At 47.3% G+C, this 22,605-nt stretch overlaps 1 protein-coding gene across 1 annotated transcript in view; it reads right to left on the bottom strand.

Moving 5' to 3' along the window:
- Positions 1-20,556, bottom strand: part of LOC135539461 (voltage-dependent N-type calcium channel subunit alpha-1B-like) — a 183,754-nt gene extending 163,198 nt beyond the window's left edge. The window contains exons 1-3 of the mRNA XM_064965362.1: positions 20,297-20,556; positions 18,548-18,653; positions 17,783-17,922 (exon numbers count right to left, since the gene is read on the bottom strand). Coding sequence (XP_064821434.1) covers positions 17,783-17,922; positions 18,548-18,653; positions 20,297-20,556 — 506 coding nt within the window. The remainder of the gene's footprint in view (positions 1-17,782; positions 17,923-18,547; positions 18,654-20,296) is intronic.
- Between the last annotated feature and the right edge of the window lie 2,049 nt (positions 20,557-22,605).

Below are 22,605 nucleotides of genomic sequence, written 5' to 3' on the forward strand. Positions count from 1 at the left end.
TGGCAGAAGGGATGATGCTGGTGGAACAGAGCTGAGGTTGATTAAGACCTTCACAGCCCACTGGAGAACCCACATCCTTCAGCTCTACTGCTGACTGCCCCTGTCTCTCTCTCTCCACCCATCCCTCAGCTCAGTGGTTCCCAAATGTTTCTAGTCCTGTACCCCTTCAAACATTCAACCTCCAGCTGCGTACCACCTCTAGCACCAGGGACAGCGCACTCTCAAATGTTGTTTTTTGCCATCATTGTTAGCCTGCCACACACACACTATACAATACATTTATCAAACAGAAGAATGAGTGTGAGTTTTTGTCACTACCTGGCTCGTGGGAAGTGACAAAGAGCTCTTATAGGACCAAGGCACAAATAAAAAATACTCACTAATTTTGCTCTTTATCTTACATATAACACCTTATTTGCTCATCGAAAATTGTGAATAACTCACCACAGGTTAATGAGAAGGGTGTGCTTGAAAGGATGCACATAACTCCGTAATGTTGGTTGTATTGGAGTCTCAGGCAAATCATTTTCCACACACAGTCTGTGCCTGTATTTAGTTTTCTTCATCCCCCCTCCCCCAAAGGTGCGGACTCCAGCCGCAAAACCTGAAACCAAATGGAGGGGTTAGGGGGTGACTTGTGTTGGTGACGGCTCCGGTGCGGGTCGTAGCCCCCCCCCCCCCCCCCCAGACCCCGAATCCGACAATGGCGCCGGGCTGGCTTCCGTGCCTTGACTGGGCGTCGGCGCAGAAGAAGGCTCCGGTCATGAAGCTGGGCTGGTCGCCGTGCCCGGACTGGATACCGGTGCTGAGGAAGGCTCCGGCCATAGAGCTGGACTGGACACCGTGCCTGGACTGGGCATCAGCACAGAGGAAGGCTCCTGCCATAGAGCGGGACTGAACGACGTGCCTGGACTGGGCACCGGCGCAGAGGAAGGCTCCGACCTTGGAGCTGGACTGGACGCCGTGCCTGGACTGGGCACCGGCGCAGAGGAAGGCTCCGACCTTGGAGCTGGACTGGACGCCGTGCCTGGACTGGCCACCGGCGCAGAGGAAGGCTCCTGCCCTGGAGCTGGACTGGACGCCTTTCCTGGAAGCTCTGGACCGGTGACCCTCGCTGGAGGTTCCAGAACGTGGACCGTTGCCGGAGGCTCCGGTCCGGGAACCGTCCGCACTGGAGATCTGGTGCGTGGAGCCATCACATATGGCACCGGACTGATGACCTGCTCTAGGGGCACGCTTGCGCTGCCGCATACTCCTAGCCAACTCCATTCTCCGGTATCCTTCCTCACACTGTTCCATCGACTCCCATGCGGGCTCTGGCACTCTCCTTGGGTTGACTAACCACGTATCTATCACCTGCTCCATGTATTCTGGCTCCTCCCGCGGCTCAGCCGGCCACCCCTTGTGCCTCCCCCCAAATAATCTTGGGGTTGTCCTTGGGCTTTCTGTGGACGCGAACCCTGGCGTAGTCGCTGTCCTCCATTATTACCTTCCGTCTGCCGCCAAGGAAGGGTCTCGCATTCACCCATCACTTCTTCCCATGTCCAAAACTCCTTTACCTCGTGGATATGCTGCTTGGTCCTCTTTTGGTGGGATATTATGTCACGGTTGTCGTAAGAACGGGACCAAGGCGCAGCAGATATTGAGTTCCACATATTTATTCCAAAGCGAAACTTAAGCCAAAAACAATAAATCAAATAAACGAACAATGGAACGTGACTACGTGGTGCACATGCACAAACATAAAATAATATCCCACAAACACAAAAAATCAACTTTAATATGACCCCCAATTAGAGACAATGATTACCAACTGCAATTATGGAAAGACCTGTGTGTTGTCCTTGTAAATGCAGACAGAGAAGAGCTCCAACATGTTAATCATAGCCTCAATTTTGTTACGCTCATTGAATATAGTTGCGGAGAGTCCCTCTAATCCTAGATTCAGATCATTCACGCGAGAAACAACATCACCCAGATAGGCCAGTCGTGTGAGAAACTCATCCTCATGCAAGAGGTCAGACAAGTGAAAATGATGGTCAGTAAAGAAAACTTTAAGATCATCTCTCAATTCAAAAAAACGTGTCAATACTTTGCCTCTTGATAACCAGCGCACTTATGTATGTTGTAAAAGCGTTACATGGTTGCTGCCCATATCATTGCATAATGCTGTCAGTATTTGGCCAGGGTTGTTCCGGGTTTTGGTCAGTAGATGTCCCCATTGTGCTTTTTGTCCCTATGTTTTTCCCTTGATCCCCATTATTATTTGCACCTGTGTCTCGTTTTCCCCTGATTGTATTTAAACCCTTTGTTTCCCTCAGTTCAGTGCTCTGTGTTTGTATGTTAGCACCCTGCCCTAGTGTTCTGTGTGCTCTTGTCGATTCCGGGTGAAGTTCTTGTGGTATTCTGTTTTTTGTTTTTGTTTATTTTTGGTGAGTTTCTTTTGAGGTCTTTTTGTGTTTTTCCTACCACCTTTTGGATTTGCCATTTTTGTATTTTAGGATTTTTTCTTTATTAAATACACCGTCTTAAGTACTGCTGTGTCTGCCTCATCTTCTGAGTTCTGCTGTCTATTCGTGGCTCAGTTGGTTAAGTGACTGTTTCTCACTCCGGAGACCAAGGTTCGAAACCCGGTCCTGACAGAAACACAGAGCAAAAATGAACCCAGAGGCAGCCAGTTCCCAGGACCTTTTGCCACGCTGTCCCACCACCAGGAGACTGTCCAACGCCACGAAGCCGCCTGGTTCAGCAAGAGGCCTTAATGGCTAGACATTCTCATCTTCTGTCGGAGATGCTGACTTCCATTAAGCAAATATCTGATCGACTTACCCCGGCAACAGTTTCCGTTCCAGTACCTCAGGTTCACGTACCCATGGCAGTTAACCCCCTGGCTGAACCTCGTCTTCCACCTCCCCAACGGTTCTCAGGTGATCCAAGTGCTTGTAAAGGCTTTCTCACTCAATGTTCTCTCTCCTTTGAGCTGCAACCCTCGTCGTTTCCCACCGACCGGTCTAAGATCGCATATATCATCACCCTGCTGTCGGAAAAAGCCCTGGCCTGGGCTACTGCTGTGTGGGATGCCCATAGTTCCTGCTGTGCCAGCTACTCTGCCTTTGCTGAGGAATTCAAACGAGTGTTTCAAGGCCCAAGCAGTGGTTCTGACTCAGCCAAACAGCTCCTGACTCTCCATCAAGGTTGGCGCAGCGTGACGGACTATGCCATCCAGTTCCGCACGGTGGCAGCAGCGAGTGGCTGGAACAACGAGGCGCTCACGGTGTGCTTTCTGAAAGGCCTTTCCGACACTATCCAAGATGAACTGGCCACTCGGGAACCACCGGACAATCTCGAGTCCCTGATCAAGTTGGCCTCACGCATTGACCAGCGTCTGAGAGAGAGAGAACTCAACCGTAGACCTCTAGCCCCTATCAGTCCCAGCTCCGAGTCACCACCTTTATCATCGCTGGCTCCACCGGAACCCATGCAGATTGGACGCATCTCCCAGGCTGAGAGAGACCGCCGGATGAGGGAGCGACGCTGTCTATATTGCGGCAAACCGGGCCATTTCCGTTCCACGTGTCCCGGGCTCCAGGGAAACGCTCTGTCCCGTACAGACCGGGGGAACTGTAACGGGAAACATAACCTCCTCCCATCCGTCCAACTCCCGTCTGCTCATTCCAGTCACCCTCTCCTGGGACAACCACAAGCTTCACCTTCAAGCCTTGGTAGACTCTGGAGCCGCAGGTAACTTCATGGATGGTGTCTGGGCGAAGGAGAATGGCGTTCCCTCTGAACCTCTAAGTGACCCCATGAGGGTTACTACATTGGATGGAAGCCCTTTGGGATCTGGACTTGTCACTCATGTCACTACCTCCTTGAGACTTTCAGTTTCACAACACCAGGAATTGATGAACTTTCATTTGATCTCCTGTTCCGAGTTCCCTCTCGTCCTTGGATACCCCTGGCTTCACAGCCATAACCCTCACATCGACTGGTCTGTGGGCACTATCAAGCAGTGGGGTCCTACGTGCCAAGCTACTTGTATTTTCCAGAATTCCCGAGTTCTACTCCCGAGTCTTTAGAATCCATCGACCTGACCCGAGTTCCCGAGTGTTACCATGACCTCAAACTGGTGTTTAGCAAACAGAGGGCCACCATGCTACCACCCCATAGATCTTACGATTGCCCCATCGACCTGTTTCCGGGCACTTGCCCCCCCAGGGGTCGGATCTTTTCCCTATCTCCACCCGAACGAGCTGCTATGGATACCTACATCAAGGACTCTCTGGAAGCAGGCCTCATGCGTCCATCAACCTCCCGGCGGGAGCAGGGTTTTTCTTTGTGGCCAAGAAAGATGGTGGATTACGTCCTTGCATCGACTACCGGGGACTCAATGACATAACCGTCCGTAACCGTTACCCGCTACCCCTTATGGCCACAGCCTTCGAGCTGCTCCAGGAAGCAGTTGTTTTCACTAAGCTTGACCTGCGGAACGCATACCATCTTGTGCGGATCAGACCTGGTGACGAGTGGAAGACCGCTTTCAACACGCCTACTGGTCACTATGAATACTTGGTGATGCCCTTCGGCCTGACCAACGCCCCAGCGGTGTTCCAAGCGCTCATAAACGATGTGCTTAGGGATATGCTTAACATATTTGTGTTCGTTTACTTGGATGACATCCTCATCTTTTCGAGCTCCCTTCAAGAACACACTAATCATGTCAGACAAGTACTCAAACGCCTCCTGGACAGCCATCTGTACGTTAAGCCGGAAAAATGTGAATTCCATTCATCCCGAGTACAATTCCTGGGATTTGTAGTGGAACCCGGTCGAGTCCAAATGGACCCTAGGAAGGTAGGGGCGGTAGCGGATTGGCCCACCCCCAAATCCGTTAAGGATGTTCAGCGTTTCCTGGGCTGGTTAAGTGACTGTTTCTCACTCCGGAGACCCAGGTTCGAAACCGGGTCCTGACAAATGCAGAAAATACACGAGAGTTCAGGGGCCTTGCTTCAACAAAGTTAACCATTTTCACTGTATCCAAAACGTCTTTCAAGCTGTCAGGCATTCCCTTGGCAGCAAGAGCCTCTTGGTGGACGCTGCAGTGAACCCAAGTGGTGTCTGGAGCAACTGCTTGCACGCGAATTACCAGTCCACTATGTCTCCCTGTCATGGCTTTTGCGCCATCAGTACAGATATCAACACATATTGACCACCAAAGTTCATTTGATGTCAAAAAGCTCCTGTTGTCCTGGTTTCCAGAAGAGGATGTCTTCCTTAATTGATCCCCCATAAACATAACGGACAAATACCAGATGTGCCAGGCCCGCCATGTCTGTTGACTCATCCAGCTGTAACGCATATAATTCACTGGCTTGTATGCGAAGCAGTAACATCTCCTGCCATGTCACTGATGCCTTGTGAAACAGTGTTTGATGAAAGCATTGTCTGGTTAGTTTTTTTGGTCATTATCCCCCAGCATTGTCCCAGCCATATCCGTGGCAGTAGGAAGAATCAAGTCCTCCAAAATAGTATGGAGCTTGCCTGTCATAGCCACTCGATAGCTCACCATATAAGATGCTTCTAGCCCCTTCCTATTAATGTTATCTATTGCTTTTATACATGTCTTACTACTCAAATGTCATCTTAATTCTCATTCAAAAAAACCCTGTAGCTTATTTTTCAAATTGTCATGTTTGTTTCTAAATGTCTGCACAAGAGTGAAGGTTTCATCAAGTTGTGAGATTTTTTTGCACATAAAACACTGTGGCTGATTAAAGGCACTACTCCCAATATAAGTGAAGCCCAAATCAATGTAGTTCATCATATTTGCGCCTCTTCGATGGTCCAAAGTCCCTATCTGTTGTTCGGTGCTTTCCCGGGTAAGGGGGCAGTAGCTCTTCGGCTATATCAGATTCACAATCGCCAGTGTCCACGCTAGCTGGGCTAACAACAAATGTAAAATTACTGGTGCTAGCATTGTATGTGCTCGTGGAAGCACAACTTGTGTCGTCGACAGGTGCAGGTATAGTACTGCTGGTAGTAGCAGTACTACCAGTAGAGCTGGTATGTGTCTCTATGTGTCTCTTAAGTTTTTTAACCATTTATCAATTTTTGAGCAAATGGAATGAGCAGCACCTATGTTTGGCTACATACGGACCGCTAGTGGAATTCCTGCGAGAGAATAACGGTTAACGTGATTGGATATTAATTATTTGACTGGGCTACTTGTATTTATTTCGCTGAACACTAGATGCTTTAATTTTATTTTGGCAGTGAAACGAGGCTACTTAGGTGAGAGAAAAAAATATAATTATATATATTTAGATTTATATATATGTAATTATATATATTTAGATTTATATATATATATATATATATATATATATATTGTTAACAGACAGATTATTTCACTTCTGTGCATTTGCAAACCGTAGCCTCGCTTTATTATGGGGGTTTTTGAGCAGTGGCTTCTTCCTTGCTGAGCGGCATTTCAGGTTATGTCGATATAGGACTCGTTTTACTGTGGATATAGATACTTTTGTATCTGTTTCCTCAAGCATCTTCACAAGGTCCTTTGCTGTTGTTCTGGGATTGATTTGCACTTTTTGCACCAAAGTACGTTCATCTCTAGGAGATAGAACGCATCTCCTTCCTGAGTGGTATGATGGCTCCGTGGTCCCATGGTGTTTATACTTGCATACTATTGTTTGTACAGATGAACGTGGTACATGATTTTCCCATGATATCAAGCAAAGAGGCACTGCGTTTGAAGGTAGGCCTTGAAATACATCCACAGGTGCACCTCAATTGACTCAAATGATGTCAATTAGCCTATCAGAAGCTTCTAAAGCCATGATGTCATTTTCTGGAATTTTCAAAGCTGTTTACAGGCACAGTCAACTTATTATATGTAAACTTCTGACGCACTGGAATTGTGATACAGTGAATTATAAGTGAAATAATCTCTCTGTAAACAATTGTTGGAAAAATTACTTGCACATGCACAAAGTAGATGTCCTAACCGACTTGCCAAAACTATAGTTCGTTAACAAGATGTCACGCCTTGGTCTTAGTATTGTGTGTTTTAGTTTATTAGTTAGTCAGACCAGGGTGTGACATGGGGTTATTATGTATTGTATTTTCGTATTGGGGTTTGTAGTGTTTGGGATTGTAGTTGATTAGGGGTGTGTGTGTGTTAAATAGGTTGGCTGCCTGAGGCGGTTCTCAATCAGAGTCAGGTGATTCTCGTTGTCGCTGATTGGGAACCGTATTTAGGTAGCCTGGTTTTCGCCTTGTATTTCGTGGGTGATTGTTCCTGTCTCTGTGTAGTGTGCACCAGTCAGTTGCGGTCACTTTTGGATTTTCGTTTTTTCTTGTATTGGAAGAGAAAAGAACGAGCGCCATTCTCCTTGCGGAGATGGTGCTAAATACATCATCACGGTCGATCCCTGGGATTGGGCTGGCTAACACGATTCGTTTTGCTTGGAAGGAAAAGGAGTTGGAGCCGTTAGGACGAGAATCTTTTGGAAGAATTATATTGATGGGGATTCTAAAGCTGACGGTGAAGGACGTGTTTTGTTTCCAAGGCAACTCGTTGGAGGGAGCATACGACGTCGCGCTATATACGGAAGAAAAACATGATGATATCCTTAGAAGGGCAAGAGCAGTGGGAGGTGAGAGGCCGATGTGCCATTACGAAATATCAAGTCTGGCGAAGAATAACTTTAGGGTTGTAACTGTTAACATGTACAACCCTTATGTTAAGGATGAAGAGGTGAGGGCTTTTCTGGGGAGATACATGGATAACGTTTCCTCAGCTAGGCACCTCAAAGACTCCCTTGGGTTTTGGAATGGGAGGAGAGTTTTCCAGGCCCTCCTCAGGGAGGACCCAAAGGGACATGGTGGATACCTTCATCCTCCTGCTATGTTCTCCCTTGGGGCTGACAGGGGGACTTTGTTTTATGCACGTCAGCCCCCATTTTGCAGGCGCTGTATGGCCTATGGACACATTTTCGCCTCGTGCAGCATGAGAAAATGCAGATTTTGTGGATCTGAGGATCACGAGGCGAGGGATTGTGACAAGCCTAAGACATGCCATGGGTGTGGCTCGTCAGCACACCTGTGGTGGGGGTGCCCGGCCCGTCAGAGGTCATATGCGTCTGCGGCTGGGGGGGGGACCAGGAGCGGGGATGGGGATGGGGGAAGAAGAGGAGGGGAAGGAAACATGCCTCATGACAAGACTACAAGTCCAGAGGGGAAGGCCACAAGGAAGGAAGAGGAGCAAGAAGCGGTGGATGGAAGAGAGAAGGAAACGGAAGGCACGGGAGTAGGAGAACCAGGAAAAGCGGTGGAAGAAGGCAACCGAGTGGAGGAGAATGAGAGAGAAGAAAGTGAGGGAGGAATGGTAGAGAAGAAGACGGTGGAAGAGCAAGTGGACTGGGGGAAAGTGACATGGTGGAAGAGATGAGGGGTATGGTGGAGGAGCTGGCGGGGGGAGGGGGTGGTATCTCTCCACTGCCGCCATCACCAAAGAAGAGAATGAAGAGGAGGGTGCGATTGGCCGACAGTGAGGGGGAGGGGATGGCCAAGAGAGTGATGGGGTGGGAGAAACCTCTGGGTTGCTGCTGGTTTCCCAAGACTCTCAACTTCATTTGGGTGGGGACACACCTAACAAGACTCAGGACTGGGTACAGGAGGAGGTGGGGAGTTTTTTGTTTGGGGACTCAGCCTCCCCAATTTTCTTCCAAACCAGCTGCAACACTGGGGGGGGGGAGGATTGTGGGGGTAGACCCAGGGTGCAGGGCACCCTGAAGCCAAACACTATTCCTGCATCCTGGGATGGTGTGATGGAGGAAGAGGGGGGGATGTCAGGATTACAGATGGTGTTCTCACCGGTAGATATGGAGCAGGGGAGCATCGGGTGAGTCTCCTGTTTTTGTTTTTTTTCTGTCTGGGTTTAGTATTTGAGTATATTACATGTTTTTTTTTTCATGGAGTCTAATTTTATTTTGTTAGTTTAAATGTAAGGGGTTTAAGAGATATTGTTAAGAGGAGGGTGGTTTTTAGTTATTTGGAGGGTGTGGGTTTTGATTTTTGTTTTTTACAGGAGGTTCACCTGAGGGATGGAGGGGATGTTAGTAGATTTAAGAGGGAGTGGGACAAGGGAGAGTCGGTTTGGGGTGTAGGGGGTGCACTCATCTGGGGTAGGGATTTTGTGTGGGCACAGGGAGGTAAAAGTGGAAGATTCCTTTGTTGTAATGCAGGGGAGGGTTATAGGGGTGGATGTCACGATAAGGGATTGTAAATTTAGATTAGTGGTGGTGTATGGGCCACAGGTGGTGGCAGACAGGAAGGAGATGGTGGACTGTCTGACGCCCCTGTGTGTTACAAATAGGAAATTAGTGATAGGGGGGATTTTAATACAGATTTAGGAAGAGGGGGATAACAGTGCAGGCGCCATTGCTAGGCTAATGGCTTGCCATGGTCTGGTAGATGGTGGTATGCACACTACTCCGAAAATGGACGGTCCTACATGGCGTAACTCCAGGGGGGTTGAGCGGAGGCTCGATTATATTTTTGTACCTAGGTCTTTGGGAAAGTTGTCTGGGCGGCTGTTGCCTGTTTTCTTTTCAGATCACGACGGGGTGCTCCTGCAGGTGGGGTCGTCGGTCTGCCTCTTTGGTAACGGGTACTGGAAGCTAGATCGGGATGTGCTGGAGGAGCAGGCTTTTGTTGACGGGTTTTATGTTTTCTTTAGGAGGCTTGAGGGTCTCCGGTCCATGTGTGAGGGGGTGTTAGAGTGGTGGGAATTAGTTAAGGTGAGGATTAGGGCTTTTATAATAGGGTATTGCAAGAGGAAAAAAAGGGAGGAGAGGAGGGAGGTGGATCGTATCCAAAGGATAATTGAACTCGAATACAAGGCAGGCAACCTCGGCGGGTCGTTTGACTGGGAGAGATCCTCAACCCTAAAGGCGCAGCTCAGGGGGTTGCAGGAGCGGAAGGCTCGAGCTTTCCTGGAGCGTGCGCATAGCGGCTTTCTAGAACATAATGAGACTTGTTCTGCTATGTTCTTTAGGTTGGTTAGGGCAAGACAGAGTAGGAAGGTAATGCATGGTGTTAAGGGAAGAAAATGGTAGTATAGTTAGAGAACCAGAGGATATGGTCAGGGTGACAACTGATCATTTCCAAGGTTTATTTAAGGAAAGGGAAATAGATGTAGAGCAGGGAAATGTGTTTTTAGAACACTTGTCCAGGCGGTTGCCGGAGGACATTAGAGAAGTGATGGAGGCCCAGATTTCACTAGAAGAGGTTGAGAGCGCTCTTAGGAGGATGGGAAAAGGGAAGGTGCCTGGGATGGATGGGCTGCCGGCTGAGTTTTATCTCAAGTTTTGGGGTATACTTGGACCAGTGGTCCCTGAAGTCTTGAAGGCCATCCTTGAGACGGGGGTCCCGGGGGGATCAATGGCTGTTGGTGTGCTGTCACTTTTATATAAGAAGGGGGAAGTAACTGACCTTGGCAACTGGCGGCCGTTGACCATGCTGTGTGTAGATTACAAGCTACTTGCAAAGGTTTTAGCAGACCGGTTGCGCACAGCCCTTCCCTACGTCGTTCATGAGGATCAGACGTGCAGGGTAGAGGGCCGCTCTATTAGATGGAACCTACAGTTAATCAGGGACTCCATCGCTTGGGTTGAAGATAGAGGACTGCCTTTTATGGTAGCAGCGCTAGATCAGGCGAAAGCCTTTGATCGCGTGAATAGATCATTTTTATTCAGAGTGTTAGGTCGATTAGGATTTGGGGAGAAGTTTATAGGATGGATTCGTACATTATATGTCGGAGCGGGGTGCCGAGTTAGTGTAAATAGTCACTTGGGTGACGTTTTGACCTCTCGTCTGGGGTCAGGCAGGGTGCCCACTCGGCTCTCCTCTTCGTTCTGTACATGGAGCCTCTGGGGCTGCCATTAGGGCAGACACAGGGGTGGAAGGTCTGCTGATCCCTGGAAGTGGTGGACTGCGTGTTAAGATGACGCAGTACGCCGACGACACTTCCTTGTTGTTGTGCAAGGACTCGTGCCTGACAAGGTCCCTTGCCATCTTTGGGGATTTCACTCGAGCGTCGGGAGCAGTTCTGAACCATGCAAAGTCTTCCGTCAAGTTTTTCGGAAGATGGCGCAGTAGAACGGATGTGCCTGGGGGGTTATCTCTCTGTGAGGGGGCCCTGAGGATTCTCGGGGTCCATTTTGAGACCTCCGGCTCTGCGACGCTAAACTGGAACATGCGTATTGCAGTGGTACAGAGGAAGCTAGCAATGTGGAAAGCTAGGTATTTGTCTTTTATGGGCAAAGTCCTGGTCCTAAAGGTGGATGTGTTGCCGTCGCTTTTGTATTTGGCATACATCTACCCATTGCCGGTTTGTCTGAGAAGGCCTCTAGTGAAGCTTGTGTTTCAGTTTATGTGGAGTGGCAGGTATGAGTGGGTCGCCAGGGCACGTATGATCTGTCCCATCGGGGAGGGAGGTAGGGGGTACCACATTTCCCCCTCAAGCTGGACACAATTTTTGTTTCTTTCTTGTTAACGGAGCTTGCTCAGCCAGTGATACACCCGTCCGGTTACTTCCTGCGGGTGTTTTTCTCGTATCAGGCGAGAAGCATAATGGTGTGGTCTAACACGGGTCCTCGGGCGGAACAGCTGCCGTGGCACTTTGGTCATGCGGCCAAGTGGCTGCGTGCGCACCCTGAGGTTGAAGTTGCCCGAGTAGTTTTAGATCATAGGCACCTGTACGAGGAGGTCAGAAAGGCAGAGAGTCGGGCGCCTGTAGTAGGCATCTCGGAAGCGGTCTGGGAGGGAGTGCAGGTGAGGGGTCTGGACAACAGGCTCAAGGACCTGAATTGGTTGAGCCTTCATAAGTGTTTGCCGGTACGTTCCATCTTGTACCGGTTTAGTTTAGTGCAATCCCCCACCTGTCCAAGATCCTCTTGTGGCAGGGAGGAGACTGTGCGTCATGTCTTTGGGACTGTGCCTTTGCCGGAGTAGTATGGGCTAGGGCACGGGTGTTGTTAGGTTTGGTAAAGGGGGATTTTGTATTGACGTGGGCCAGGTTAGAGAGGGGTGTAGGGAGAGTGAGAGGGACGGATAGGGACAGGTTTCTGCTCTGGCTTCTCATGAGTCTCTTTAAACGGGGGCTGTGGGAAGCCAGGCAGAACATGGTGAAGACAGGGAGAGATTGGGGGTGGAAGGGATAGTGAGGAGAGTGGAAGGAGATTTGAGGGGGAGGATGAAGAGGGAGGAGAGGAAGTGGGGGCAGCATGCTGCTCGGGAGAGGTGGAAGGGGGGTTTAGGGCTGGGTGTCATTTAGATTTGTAAGAGGATAGATTAGGGACGGGGAGATAGGGAAAGGTGTTTTGTAGCGTGACGGGGAGGGAAGATGCTCCCCTGAGGTTTTGTTTGGGGTTTATGTTTAGTTTAATTTAATTAGTTTAATTAAAAATATTATTATTTGTGTATGTATGTAAATTATGATTTGTAAAGAATGAATGGTACTGAAGATAATAAATTATTTTTCATAAAAACCAGTCAGGCTGTAATTGGTTTCACGTTCTGTTTGTTATTTTTGTATTTATTAGTTATTTCGTGTATAGTTCGTTCGTTTGTCTTCTTATAATAAACATGAGTAACTTACACGCTGCATTTCGGTCCGACTCTCTTTCAACTAAAGAAGAACGCCGTTACAGAATCACCCACCACACTCGGACCGAGCAGCGTGTCAACAGGCAGGAGCAGCGCAAACAGGAGCAGCGTGTTAACAGGCAGCGACAGCTGGAGCAGCAAAGGGAGGAGGAATTATTCGAAGAATGGACATGGGAAGATGTGCTGGATGGTAAAGGTTGCTACACTTGGGAGGAGATATTGGCCGGAAGAAATCGCCTCCCATGGCAACAGGTGGAGGCACTAAGGAGAGCAGAGGCAGCCGGAGATTGGAGCCGACGATACGAGGGAACACGGTTGGCAAGGAAGCCCGAAAAGCAGCCCCAAAATTTTTTGGGTGGGGGGGCTATCAGGGAGTATGGCTGCGTCAGGTAGGAGACCTGCGCAATCTCCCTGTGCGTACCGGGGGGCTAGAGAGACCGGGCAGGCACCGTGTTATGCAGTGGTGCGCACGGTGTCCCCAGTGCGGGTGCATAGCCCGGTGCGGTATATTTCAGCTCTGCGTATCGGCCGGGCTAGATTGAGCGTCGAGCCTAATGCCATGAAGCCGGCTCTACGCATCTGGTCTCCAGTGCGTCACCTTGGGCCGGTTTACATGGCACCAGCCTTGCGCTCGGTGTCTCCGGTTTGCCTATATAGCCCAGTGCGGGCTATTTCTCCTCACAGCACTGGCAGGGCAACCGAGAGTATTCAACCAGGTAAGGTTGGGCAGGCTCGGTGCTCAAGAGCTCCAGTGCGCCTGCACGGTCCGGTCTATCCAGAACCACCTCCACACCCCAGCCCTCCAGTAGCAGCTCCCCGCACTAGGCTTCCTGTGCGTGTCTTCGGCCAAATACCACCAGTGCCAGCACCACGCATCAGGCCTACAGTGCGCCTCGCCTGTTCAGCGCAGCCAGCGCTTTCTCCCTCTCCTGCGCTGTCGGAGTCTCCCGTCTGTTCAGCGGTTCTAGAGCCTTCCTCCTCTACAGCGCTGCCGGAGCCTCCTGTCTGTATAGAGCAGCCTAAGCTGCCAGTCTACATTGAGCAGCCAGAGCTGTCAGTTTGCATAGAGCAGCCTGAGCTGCTAGTCTGCATGGAGCAGCTAGTCTGCATGGAGCAGCCAGATCTGCCAGTCAGCCAGACTCTTCCAGATCTGCCAGTCAGCCAGACTCTTCCAGTCAGCCAGACTCTTCCAGATCTGCCAGTCAACCAGACTCTTCCAGATCTGCCAGTCAGCCAGACTCTTCCAGTCAGCCAGACTCTTCCAGTCAGCCAGACTCTTCCAGATCTGCTAGTCGACCAAACTCTTCCAGATCTGCCAGTCAACCAGACTCTTCCAGATCTGCCAGTCAACCAGACTCTTCCAGATCTGCCAGTCAGCCAGACTCTTCCAGATCTGCCAGTCAACCAGACTCTTCCAGATCTGCCAGTCAACCAGACCCTTCCAGATCTGCCGTCAACCAGACTCTTCCAGATCTGCTAGTCAGCCAGGATCCGCCAGTCAGCCAGGATCTGCCAGATCTGCTAGTCAGCCAGGATCCTCCAGTCAGCCAGGATCTGCCAGATCTGCCTGTCAGCCAGGATCCGCCAGTCGGCCAGGATCTGCCAGTCAGCCAGGATCTGCCGGATTCAACTTCCTGGCTGGGCTTCATCTCAGTACTGGGATTTTTTTCAGTACTGGGCTGCCTCTCAGTGCTGGGCTGCCTCTCAGTGCTGAGCTGCCCCTCAGTCCCGAGCTGCCCCTCAGTCCCGAGCTGCCCCTCAGTCCCGAGCTGCCCCTCAGTCCCGAGCTGCCCATCAGTCCCGAGCTGTCCCTCAGTCCCGAGCTGCTTCAGTCCCGAGCTGCCCCTCAGTCACGAGCTGCTCCTCTGTTATGTAGGGTTCTGGGTGAGGACTATTCGGCCATGGTCGGCGGTTAGGGTGGATTATACATGGACGCGAAGGGGAGGAACAATGTCATTTATGAAGTGGGGTCCACATCCGGAGCCGGAACCGCCACCATGGACAGACGCCCACCCGGACCCTCCCTATGGTTTTGAGGTGCGTTCGGGAGTCCGCACCTTAGGGGGGGGGTTCTGTCACGCCTTGGTCTTAGTATTGTGTGTTTTAGTTTATTAGCTAGTCAGACCAGGGTGTGACATGGGGTTATTATGTATTGTATTTTTGTATTGGGGTTTGTAGTGTTTGGGATTGTAGTTGATTAGGGGTGTGTGTGTGTTAAATAGGTTGGCTGCCTGAGGCGGTTCTCAATCAGAGTCAGGTGATTCTCGTTGTCGCTGATTGGGAACCGTATTTAGGTAGCCTGGTTTTCGCCTTGTATTTCGTGGGTGATTGTTCCTGTCTCTGTGTAGTTTGCACCAGTCAGGCTGTAATTGGTTTCACGTTCTGTTTGTTATTTTTGTATTTATTAGTTATTTCGTGTATAGTTCGTTCGTTTGTCTTCTTATAATAAACATGAGTAACTTACACGCTGCATTTCGGTCCGACTCTCTTTCAACTAAAGAAGAACGCCGTTACACAAGAAATTTGTGGAGTGGTTGAAAAATAAGTTTTAATGACTCTAACTTAAGTGTATGTAAACTTCCGACTTCAACTGTATATATATTAAAAATATATATATATGGGGAGGACTGTAAATGATGCAGACAATTACATTGATGGAAGGTACAATTCCCCCCCCCCCCCCCCCACACACAAAAAAGAAGGGGTTTCCTTGATAATCAGTGAGTTAGTCATTATTATGGGGATTGATTTCCTGCTAGTAGCAACCTGTAGTTGACTGAAGGGATAGCGGGCAGTGCTTTGGTGTGCATGCAGCACATAGTGATCCAATCGCTATCAGAGACTGACAACATGGGTCAATCACTCACTGTAGCATGGCACTGATAACAGAGCCAGACTGCTCCTGTAATGGCTCTCATCCACCACCCAGCCCTTCAATTACGGTTATCATGCCAGGTTGCTCTGTCCCAATTTAATCAGCTCTGCCTCCCCTCTTACCCTCTCCCTCCCTCCATCCCCCCCAGTCAGCCCTATCCCCACGTAGTGGCAGTGAATATGTGAGGTAGCCAGCCAGAATGATGCCCTGTGTGTTCAATGATGGTGACAGGTCCAAGTAGAGTACGTGACACTGTCAATAACCCTAACGACATGCTGTCAATAACCCTAACGACATGCTAACAATAACCCTAACGACACGCTGTCAATAACCCTAACGACAGGCTGTCAATAACCCTAACGACACGCTGTCAATAACCCTAACGACAGGCTGTCAATAACCCTAACGACACGCTGTCAATAACCCTAACGACAGGCTGTCAATAACCCTAACGACAGGCTGTCAATAACCCTAACGACACGCTGTCAATAACCCTAACGACAGGCTGTCAATAACCCTAACGACACGCTGTCAATAACCCTAATGACAGGCTGTCAATAACCCTAACGACACGCTGTCAATAACCCTAACGACAGGCTGTCAATAACCCTAACGACACGCTGTCAATAACCCTAACGACACGCTGTCAATAACTCTAACGACACGCTGTCAATAACCCTAACGACATGCTGTCAATAACCCTAACGACAGGCTGTCAATAACCCTAATGACAGGCTGTCAATAACCCTAACGACACGCTGTCAATAACCCTAACGACACGCTGTCAATAACCCTAACGACAGGCTGTCAATAACCCTAACGACAGGCTGTCAATAACCCTAACGACAGGCTGTCAATAACCCTAACGACACGCTGTCAATAACCCTAATGACAGGTTGTCAATAACCCTAACGACACGCTGTCAATAACCCTAATGACAGCCTGTCAATAACCCTAACGACAGGCTGTCAATAACCCTGACGACACGCTGTCAATAACCCTAACGACAGGCTGTCAATAACCCTAACGACACGCTGTCAATAACCCTAACGACAGGTTGTCAATAACCCTAACGACAGGCTGTCAATAACCCTAATGACAGGTTGTCAATAACCCTAACGACAGGCTGTCAATAACCCTAACGACAGGTTGTCAATAACCCTAACGATAGGCTGTCAATAACCCTAATGACAGCCTGTCAATAACCCTAACGACACACTGTATCGACAGATAAGCTGCACGCTACCTTTTTCTCTACAGTCCTCTCTCACACACGGCTTTGTGTGAATGTTACTCTGAAACGAGACCAATTTCAGGAATTGGGCTTATTACATTGCAATTGGCTGTTTCCCCCTATGTGCACTGAGTTGGAACAAAAGGTTTGAACACTAAGCATTACCTCCAGTGGGTGGAGCAGGCCTTCCAGAGAATCTGTTTATTGCAACATGTCAAAACTTGCGTAAGCCATAATAGATGGGCCAAAGAAATCTCAAAGCCTTTATTAAGGAACAGAAAGCCAGGACTCCCCTTAGTGATGCTAGCAACTCCCCTGGGAATCTCTCCAGCGTAACAGTATCCTCGTCATTACCCCTCCATCCTTTCCCCCTATGGTTACTCAGTAAAGGCCTACAGTAGTTACCTCATACTCCTCCGCCACCCATGGTTCCACTCCTATTGCCGCATTGACATACTAGCTCAATCTCTTCTCTCAGTGCTACCACTTTTACATCTGTTCTTGTGGCCCTATTGTTTTTTTTGCAAAGATACCATTTATGGTATAGTTCATTATAACATCCTGTATTGTTTTCCTGAATATCTATTCTAGACAAGAGTTCCTTATGGAAAAACCACATGAATTTCACGTGAACACGTGTGAAGTGTTCCAAAAACTAATTTTCATGGGATCATGTGTAAAGTTAATGTGATAACAGGTGACCACATGTAAAACAATATATAATAACATGAAACTACACATGTGAAATCACATAGGTTATTTTAATGCTTCATATCCAATCATACAGTTATGGCTAAAATAATAGGATTATGTAGCCAATCAGGGTTAGAAATTCAGTCACTCCCTGTCTCCAGTTCTGCGTGATGTCATTAGAAATGTGAAGTGACCTTCCACACATTGTGCTTCCTCTTAATCCACTGAGCATCAGGTTTGTCAGTTTGAAGCCATTGTGAACATTTAGCATTAGCCATTATCTCAGTACTCACCCTGTTAGTACCACCACAAAGTCCATTACATTCCAGCCATTCCGAAGATAGGAGCCTTTGTGAAACGCAAAACCAAGGGCGATGATCTTAATGCCAGCTTCAAAACAAAATATTGCAATAAAATAGGGCTCTGTGTCATCCTGTTAAGACAAGAGGGTGAGACTGTAACCATTGATATCCATTATCATTGGTTTGTGAATATGATTTTGTGAACATGATTTTACAATTATGGACTGAATGTGAGTTAAAAAGCAATTTGATGGCTTCCTATCATGACAGAGTGAGTCACATCTGACAGAGCTTTGGCCCATCTGGTGGAGTGGATCAATAAGAGGGTGAGGCACTTTCCCTGAAGGGAGTGACATTTCATTCTTAAAACAACCAGCCTGCCCCAAGCAGCTAAGTCTATTTGATTGGACAGAGGAGCTCACAGCATTTACCCTTTCAATGGCACGACTTAACAACAGAGTTCAATAGGGAGCCTAAAGTGGCTGTGAACAGGGAATCAAAGGCAGCTCTGTGTGATACTGATGACCTGACTGAGCACAACTGGTGAGAAACCCCAGCTGCCTTCATGGGTAACATGCACAACGTGTCATTCAACTCTGTAATACTAGTACTGTATGTAGATAGTATTCATGCATGTGAGAATATAATGACTGACACCTATCATTCCCTTGGCGAGAGGAGTACAGTTAACCAATAATCAACCAAATATGATATAATATTGGTATGGTACATGTAATCCATGTGATGGTTGCTTACCAGACGCTCTGACATGGGGGTCTTGTCGCTGGCTGGTAGGTGCTGCTCCAAGGCAAGGACGATGCAGTTGGCTATAATGGTGGCCAGGATCAGGTATTCAAATGGAGTGAGACGGTTAAGAAAAACACACTGTATAAATGTTAGGCATACCTACCATCTGCAATACATTAGAAGAAGTAGAAGAAGCGTCCCTGACACAAATATTCTGCAATTACCACATGCAAAAGCTGCTTAACAGAAGAGTACCATAAATTATACAAGAACTGAAGCATAATGACAATGGGTGCAGTAATAAGCTACCAAAACTTAATTGAGTTGGACTGGATCTCAGAATGCAACACTATACATCTGTAACTGAGAGAAACGGAGTGATTTGTCAGTTGCTGCTGTTCCTGTAATTGCATGGTTGTTTATGGAGGCTATATCTCTCCTCTGGAAACATTGGTGCACAGACGACTAGCACCTCACCTCAGCCAATGGGCTACAGTACATCAACAGCCAATGTGACATCATTCACTGGTCTAGGGCTGCTACAATTGCCCCATGACCCTAGAATCTAACTCAAGGGAGAAAATAGAAATACTGCAGAGTGGTTTGGAAATACACAGGTAAGCTAAAGGCTGAGAAGTGTTGACTCAGCACCAGAGTTAACCAAGCAGTTATGCAAGTAATGGATACCATAAACAAATGTATGCACATTAATTGCAATACCTCAAAAGGCTAATTCATCAAATCTCATGAAATGGTGACTGTTTCTCTATGCACAGATTTGACAAGCTGTAGAGGATATTGATATCCCTCATTTGTAAAATGATATAACATATCTCATATCAACAGGTGGTCAACACTGCCAGAGCATTTTATGGGACATAAAGGACAATATTAATCCCTTTTGCCATGAAATCAAATTGGTTGTGTAAACTAAACTACATACACAACTAATTTCCAAGCTTTTGTTTATCCCTATTGTTGTTCCAATGCCTACCAATAATGGCCTACACCGGAGATAGTGTCTAAACATGATCATTCTACGTTTGACTTTGAGAGAAATCGACCAGCACATAATTCTTATGGATCACTGCTTTGATAGGACACACACGCAAAATATCCTGTCTGTGTTTAACAGCCTTCCCGCTATTTTCCCATTTACTGTTGAGCAGCATTTTGCGCGTGGGTAAGTTTAGCACCTTGGAGAGCGCTGGTGCTGAAACGTGTACACAGTAGCTACTGTAGGTTACGTGATATAAAACACCAAAATTGCTTTGGTTGCTAGGAGAGACTTGGTCCCAGAAACAAATGGGGCGATGCCGCAGCTATTTGATATGTAACAATGGCATAGTCCCCTGGGCAGACTATCACATAGGCTTGTTTACTTAGCCCATATACCGGAATCGATTGCATTAGGAAAGTAGAACGTAAAATGCGTAGGCCTAATCACTTATAAATGTATGGTGCTTCACAAAATCCAGTCAAAATATCCGGCTGAGCAATATCACCAATTACCCCATTGTAGTGGGTCCTCTCATCCGAGAGTGGTTATAGGCTATATAGGCCTACTGAGATGGGTTATACTGTATTACAAAGTCAACAGTTGTTGTTCCTCCATGCCGTATTACAGCCTACAACAAATTAACTTATTAACTTTGCCCCCTGTGCACAATCACGTTGACATTAAATCCCATTGATAAGCTTATAAACATATAATGTGCTGGTGCCAGAAATAGCTTGTTTTAAGCAAAAAAAGGATATGGCCATTCGGTAATCTTTTTGGCATATTTCCGTATGATACAGTCCTCACTAAAGATGAATAGAGAACGGTTGACATTAAGACAGCTCTGCTTGACAGGGATGGGGTTGTAAATGGCCATTGTCCTGGCTCGTTGGGCCATTGATTGTTTGTACACCCTAGGACCGCTTGGGGGGCCTGCTGGCCTACCTGCCCCTCTTGGTGGGCCCGCTTGACAGACCCCTCCACGCCGGTTAGATAGTTCCTCTTCGAAGCGAGCCATTCTAGAATCGCACTAATCTTAATCAAAAAATCTAAACTGACACTAGATAAAAGATAGAGAAAAAGCATCACAACACACACAGTTGTTCCAGCCACGCGATCCTTTCGGTGTGTGGAATGTTCAAGAGAATATTCAAAAAATAAAATTATTTTTCTTCAGAGATTCGGTTTGGTTGTCTCCGCCTTGTTACTTCCCATAATGTCAATTGTCCAGATGTCCAAATGATATGAAAAATGAAGGATAAAGTTTATATTTCCATGTCACATATTTGTCCATTAGTGTTCTTCTGTCTGAATGGCTATATATATATTATATATATATTATATGTCCTCTTTCACTGGGCTATAAGCTTTAAAAAAACATCCAGTTTAACACATGTCGAGCGATAACAATTCGCCTCATTCGCTTAACATAAGTCTATGACTGCATAGCTGACTTACAATACGGTCCACATAAAATAGATGCATTTATCTGGTGTTTCCGACTCGATTGGTTTGCCATTGCGCGTTCAAGTTAATATTTCTTATCAAAACGAGATACCTCACATGATCCGTTCCATTAATCTCCCTATTAATTCGGGCACGGTGTAACGAGAAAACACGGGGTTGGCACCTCTGCTTCCGCTAAATCACTCCCTGGCAATGTATAATGTAACCACTTTCTCCAGCCAGTACTCCTTATGAATCGACACACGTGACTAAAAAGACGCCAGGCAGTGGCTCCACCTGTACGGTCTCTGTATCCATAGCACCAGGGAGAAAGAAGGAATCAGCTCCTCTCTCTCTCCCTGATCAGAATAATCAAGGAGGTTTCTTGAGAAATCGCGTCAAACAATGCAAAATGTTGAAATAATGAAGCCACTCCCCACAAAAATGTATTTATTTTTTCATCCGCTATCTCCTGGAATGTTGCTGTCCTGGGCATTAGTGATGTGCGAGTTGACTAATAGTGTCATGACATATTGTGTGGATGAAGGGCTGGTGGGTGGCGGTCGGGTCATAATTTGTTTGGGCCATCTGACATTAGTGCGTTAACCTAAACTTTCGGGAATTACTTTTACGCGCCAAATATCCAACACACCAATCGCTTTTGAGAACCTGCAGAAAAAGTTCATGTAGATCCACTGAGGCAGAAAGGACAATGTCTCTTCAATAAGAGAAAAGATGCGAAATGGAGAGTTGAAAATAAAGAGAAGGGAGGGCCAAAAAAGTAATTTTCGGGAAAAATGTGGTGAAGTGGTAAAAAAAATATGATAGCAGTGCCGGCAATGTTATGTGTGATGATTGTGAGGCGCTATACAAATTCGACAGTCACAAGACCGGGACTTCAAATAGGTCTGAGGCACGTCAAGGGAACTGTAGCCTACTTTTGAGATGGGTGAAATGAAATGTGGACACTGACTGTAGGTCTATAACTCTTCACATAGTCTTAATATGACCTGCAGAATTTCAGTGCCAACAGAAACTATATTTGAATCTTATAATTTGGCATTTTTATTTGGATATTGAATTAGGATGCAATATTTTTTGAATGTTTAATGAACAAATTTAATTCATAAGTGTAACTTTAATTTCATTATTTTAAACTGAACTGAATTAATACTGCATTACATTTCAATTTAATTTAATACTCAAATTAAGTATTTATATATTCAGTTTAAATACAGTAGATATTGCAAGTCTGTAACAAGTTTGCAAACCATCACAGCCGGTTGTGATACACCCCGGGATAGAACCAGGGCCTGTAGTGACGCCTCATGCACTGAGATGCAGTCCCTTAGACCGCTGCGCCACTCGGAAGCCCATGAATTAGGCTCTAACGTTTGAACTGCTTTGGCTATGTCATTATGACCCATTCCTGAAAGCTGAGACTTTGGAACATGTATATGCTTTCTGTTCTCCATCAGAGGGCATCCGCCCTCCCATTCAAGTAACATTGCGCTTTGGCTTATCATGGGTGTTGGACATGTTGGGATATATGGCGCAATTTCAGTGGCAACAGAAATTGAATATTATCATTTTGAATTTGCATTATGACATTGAATTAGAA

This window comes from Oncorhynchus masou, chromosome 1, assembly GCF_036934945.1.
Source record: "Oncorhynchus masou masou isolate Uvic2021 chromosome 1, UVic_Omas_1.1, whole genome shotgun sequence".
NCBI lineage: Eukaryota > Metazoa > Chordata > Actinopteri > Salmoniformes > Salmonidae > Oncorhynchus > Oncorhynchus masou.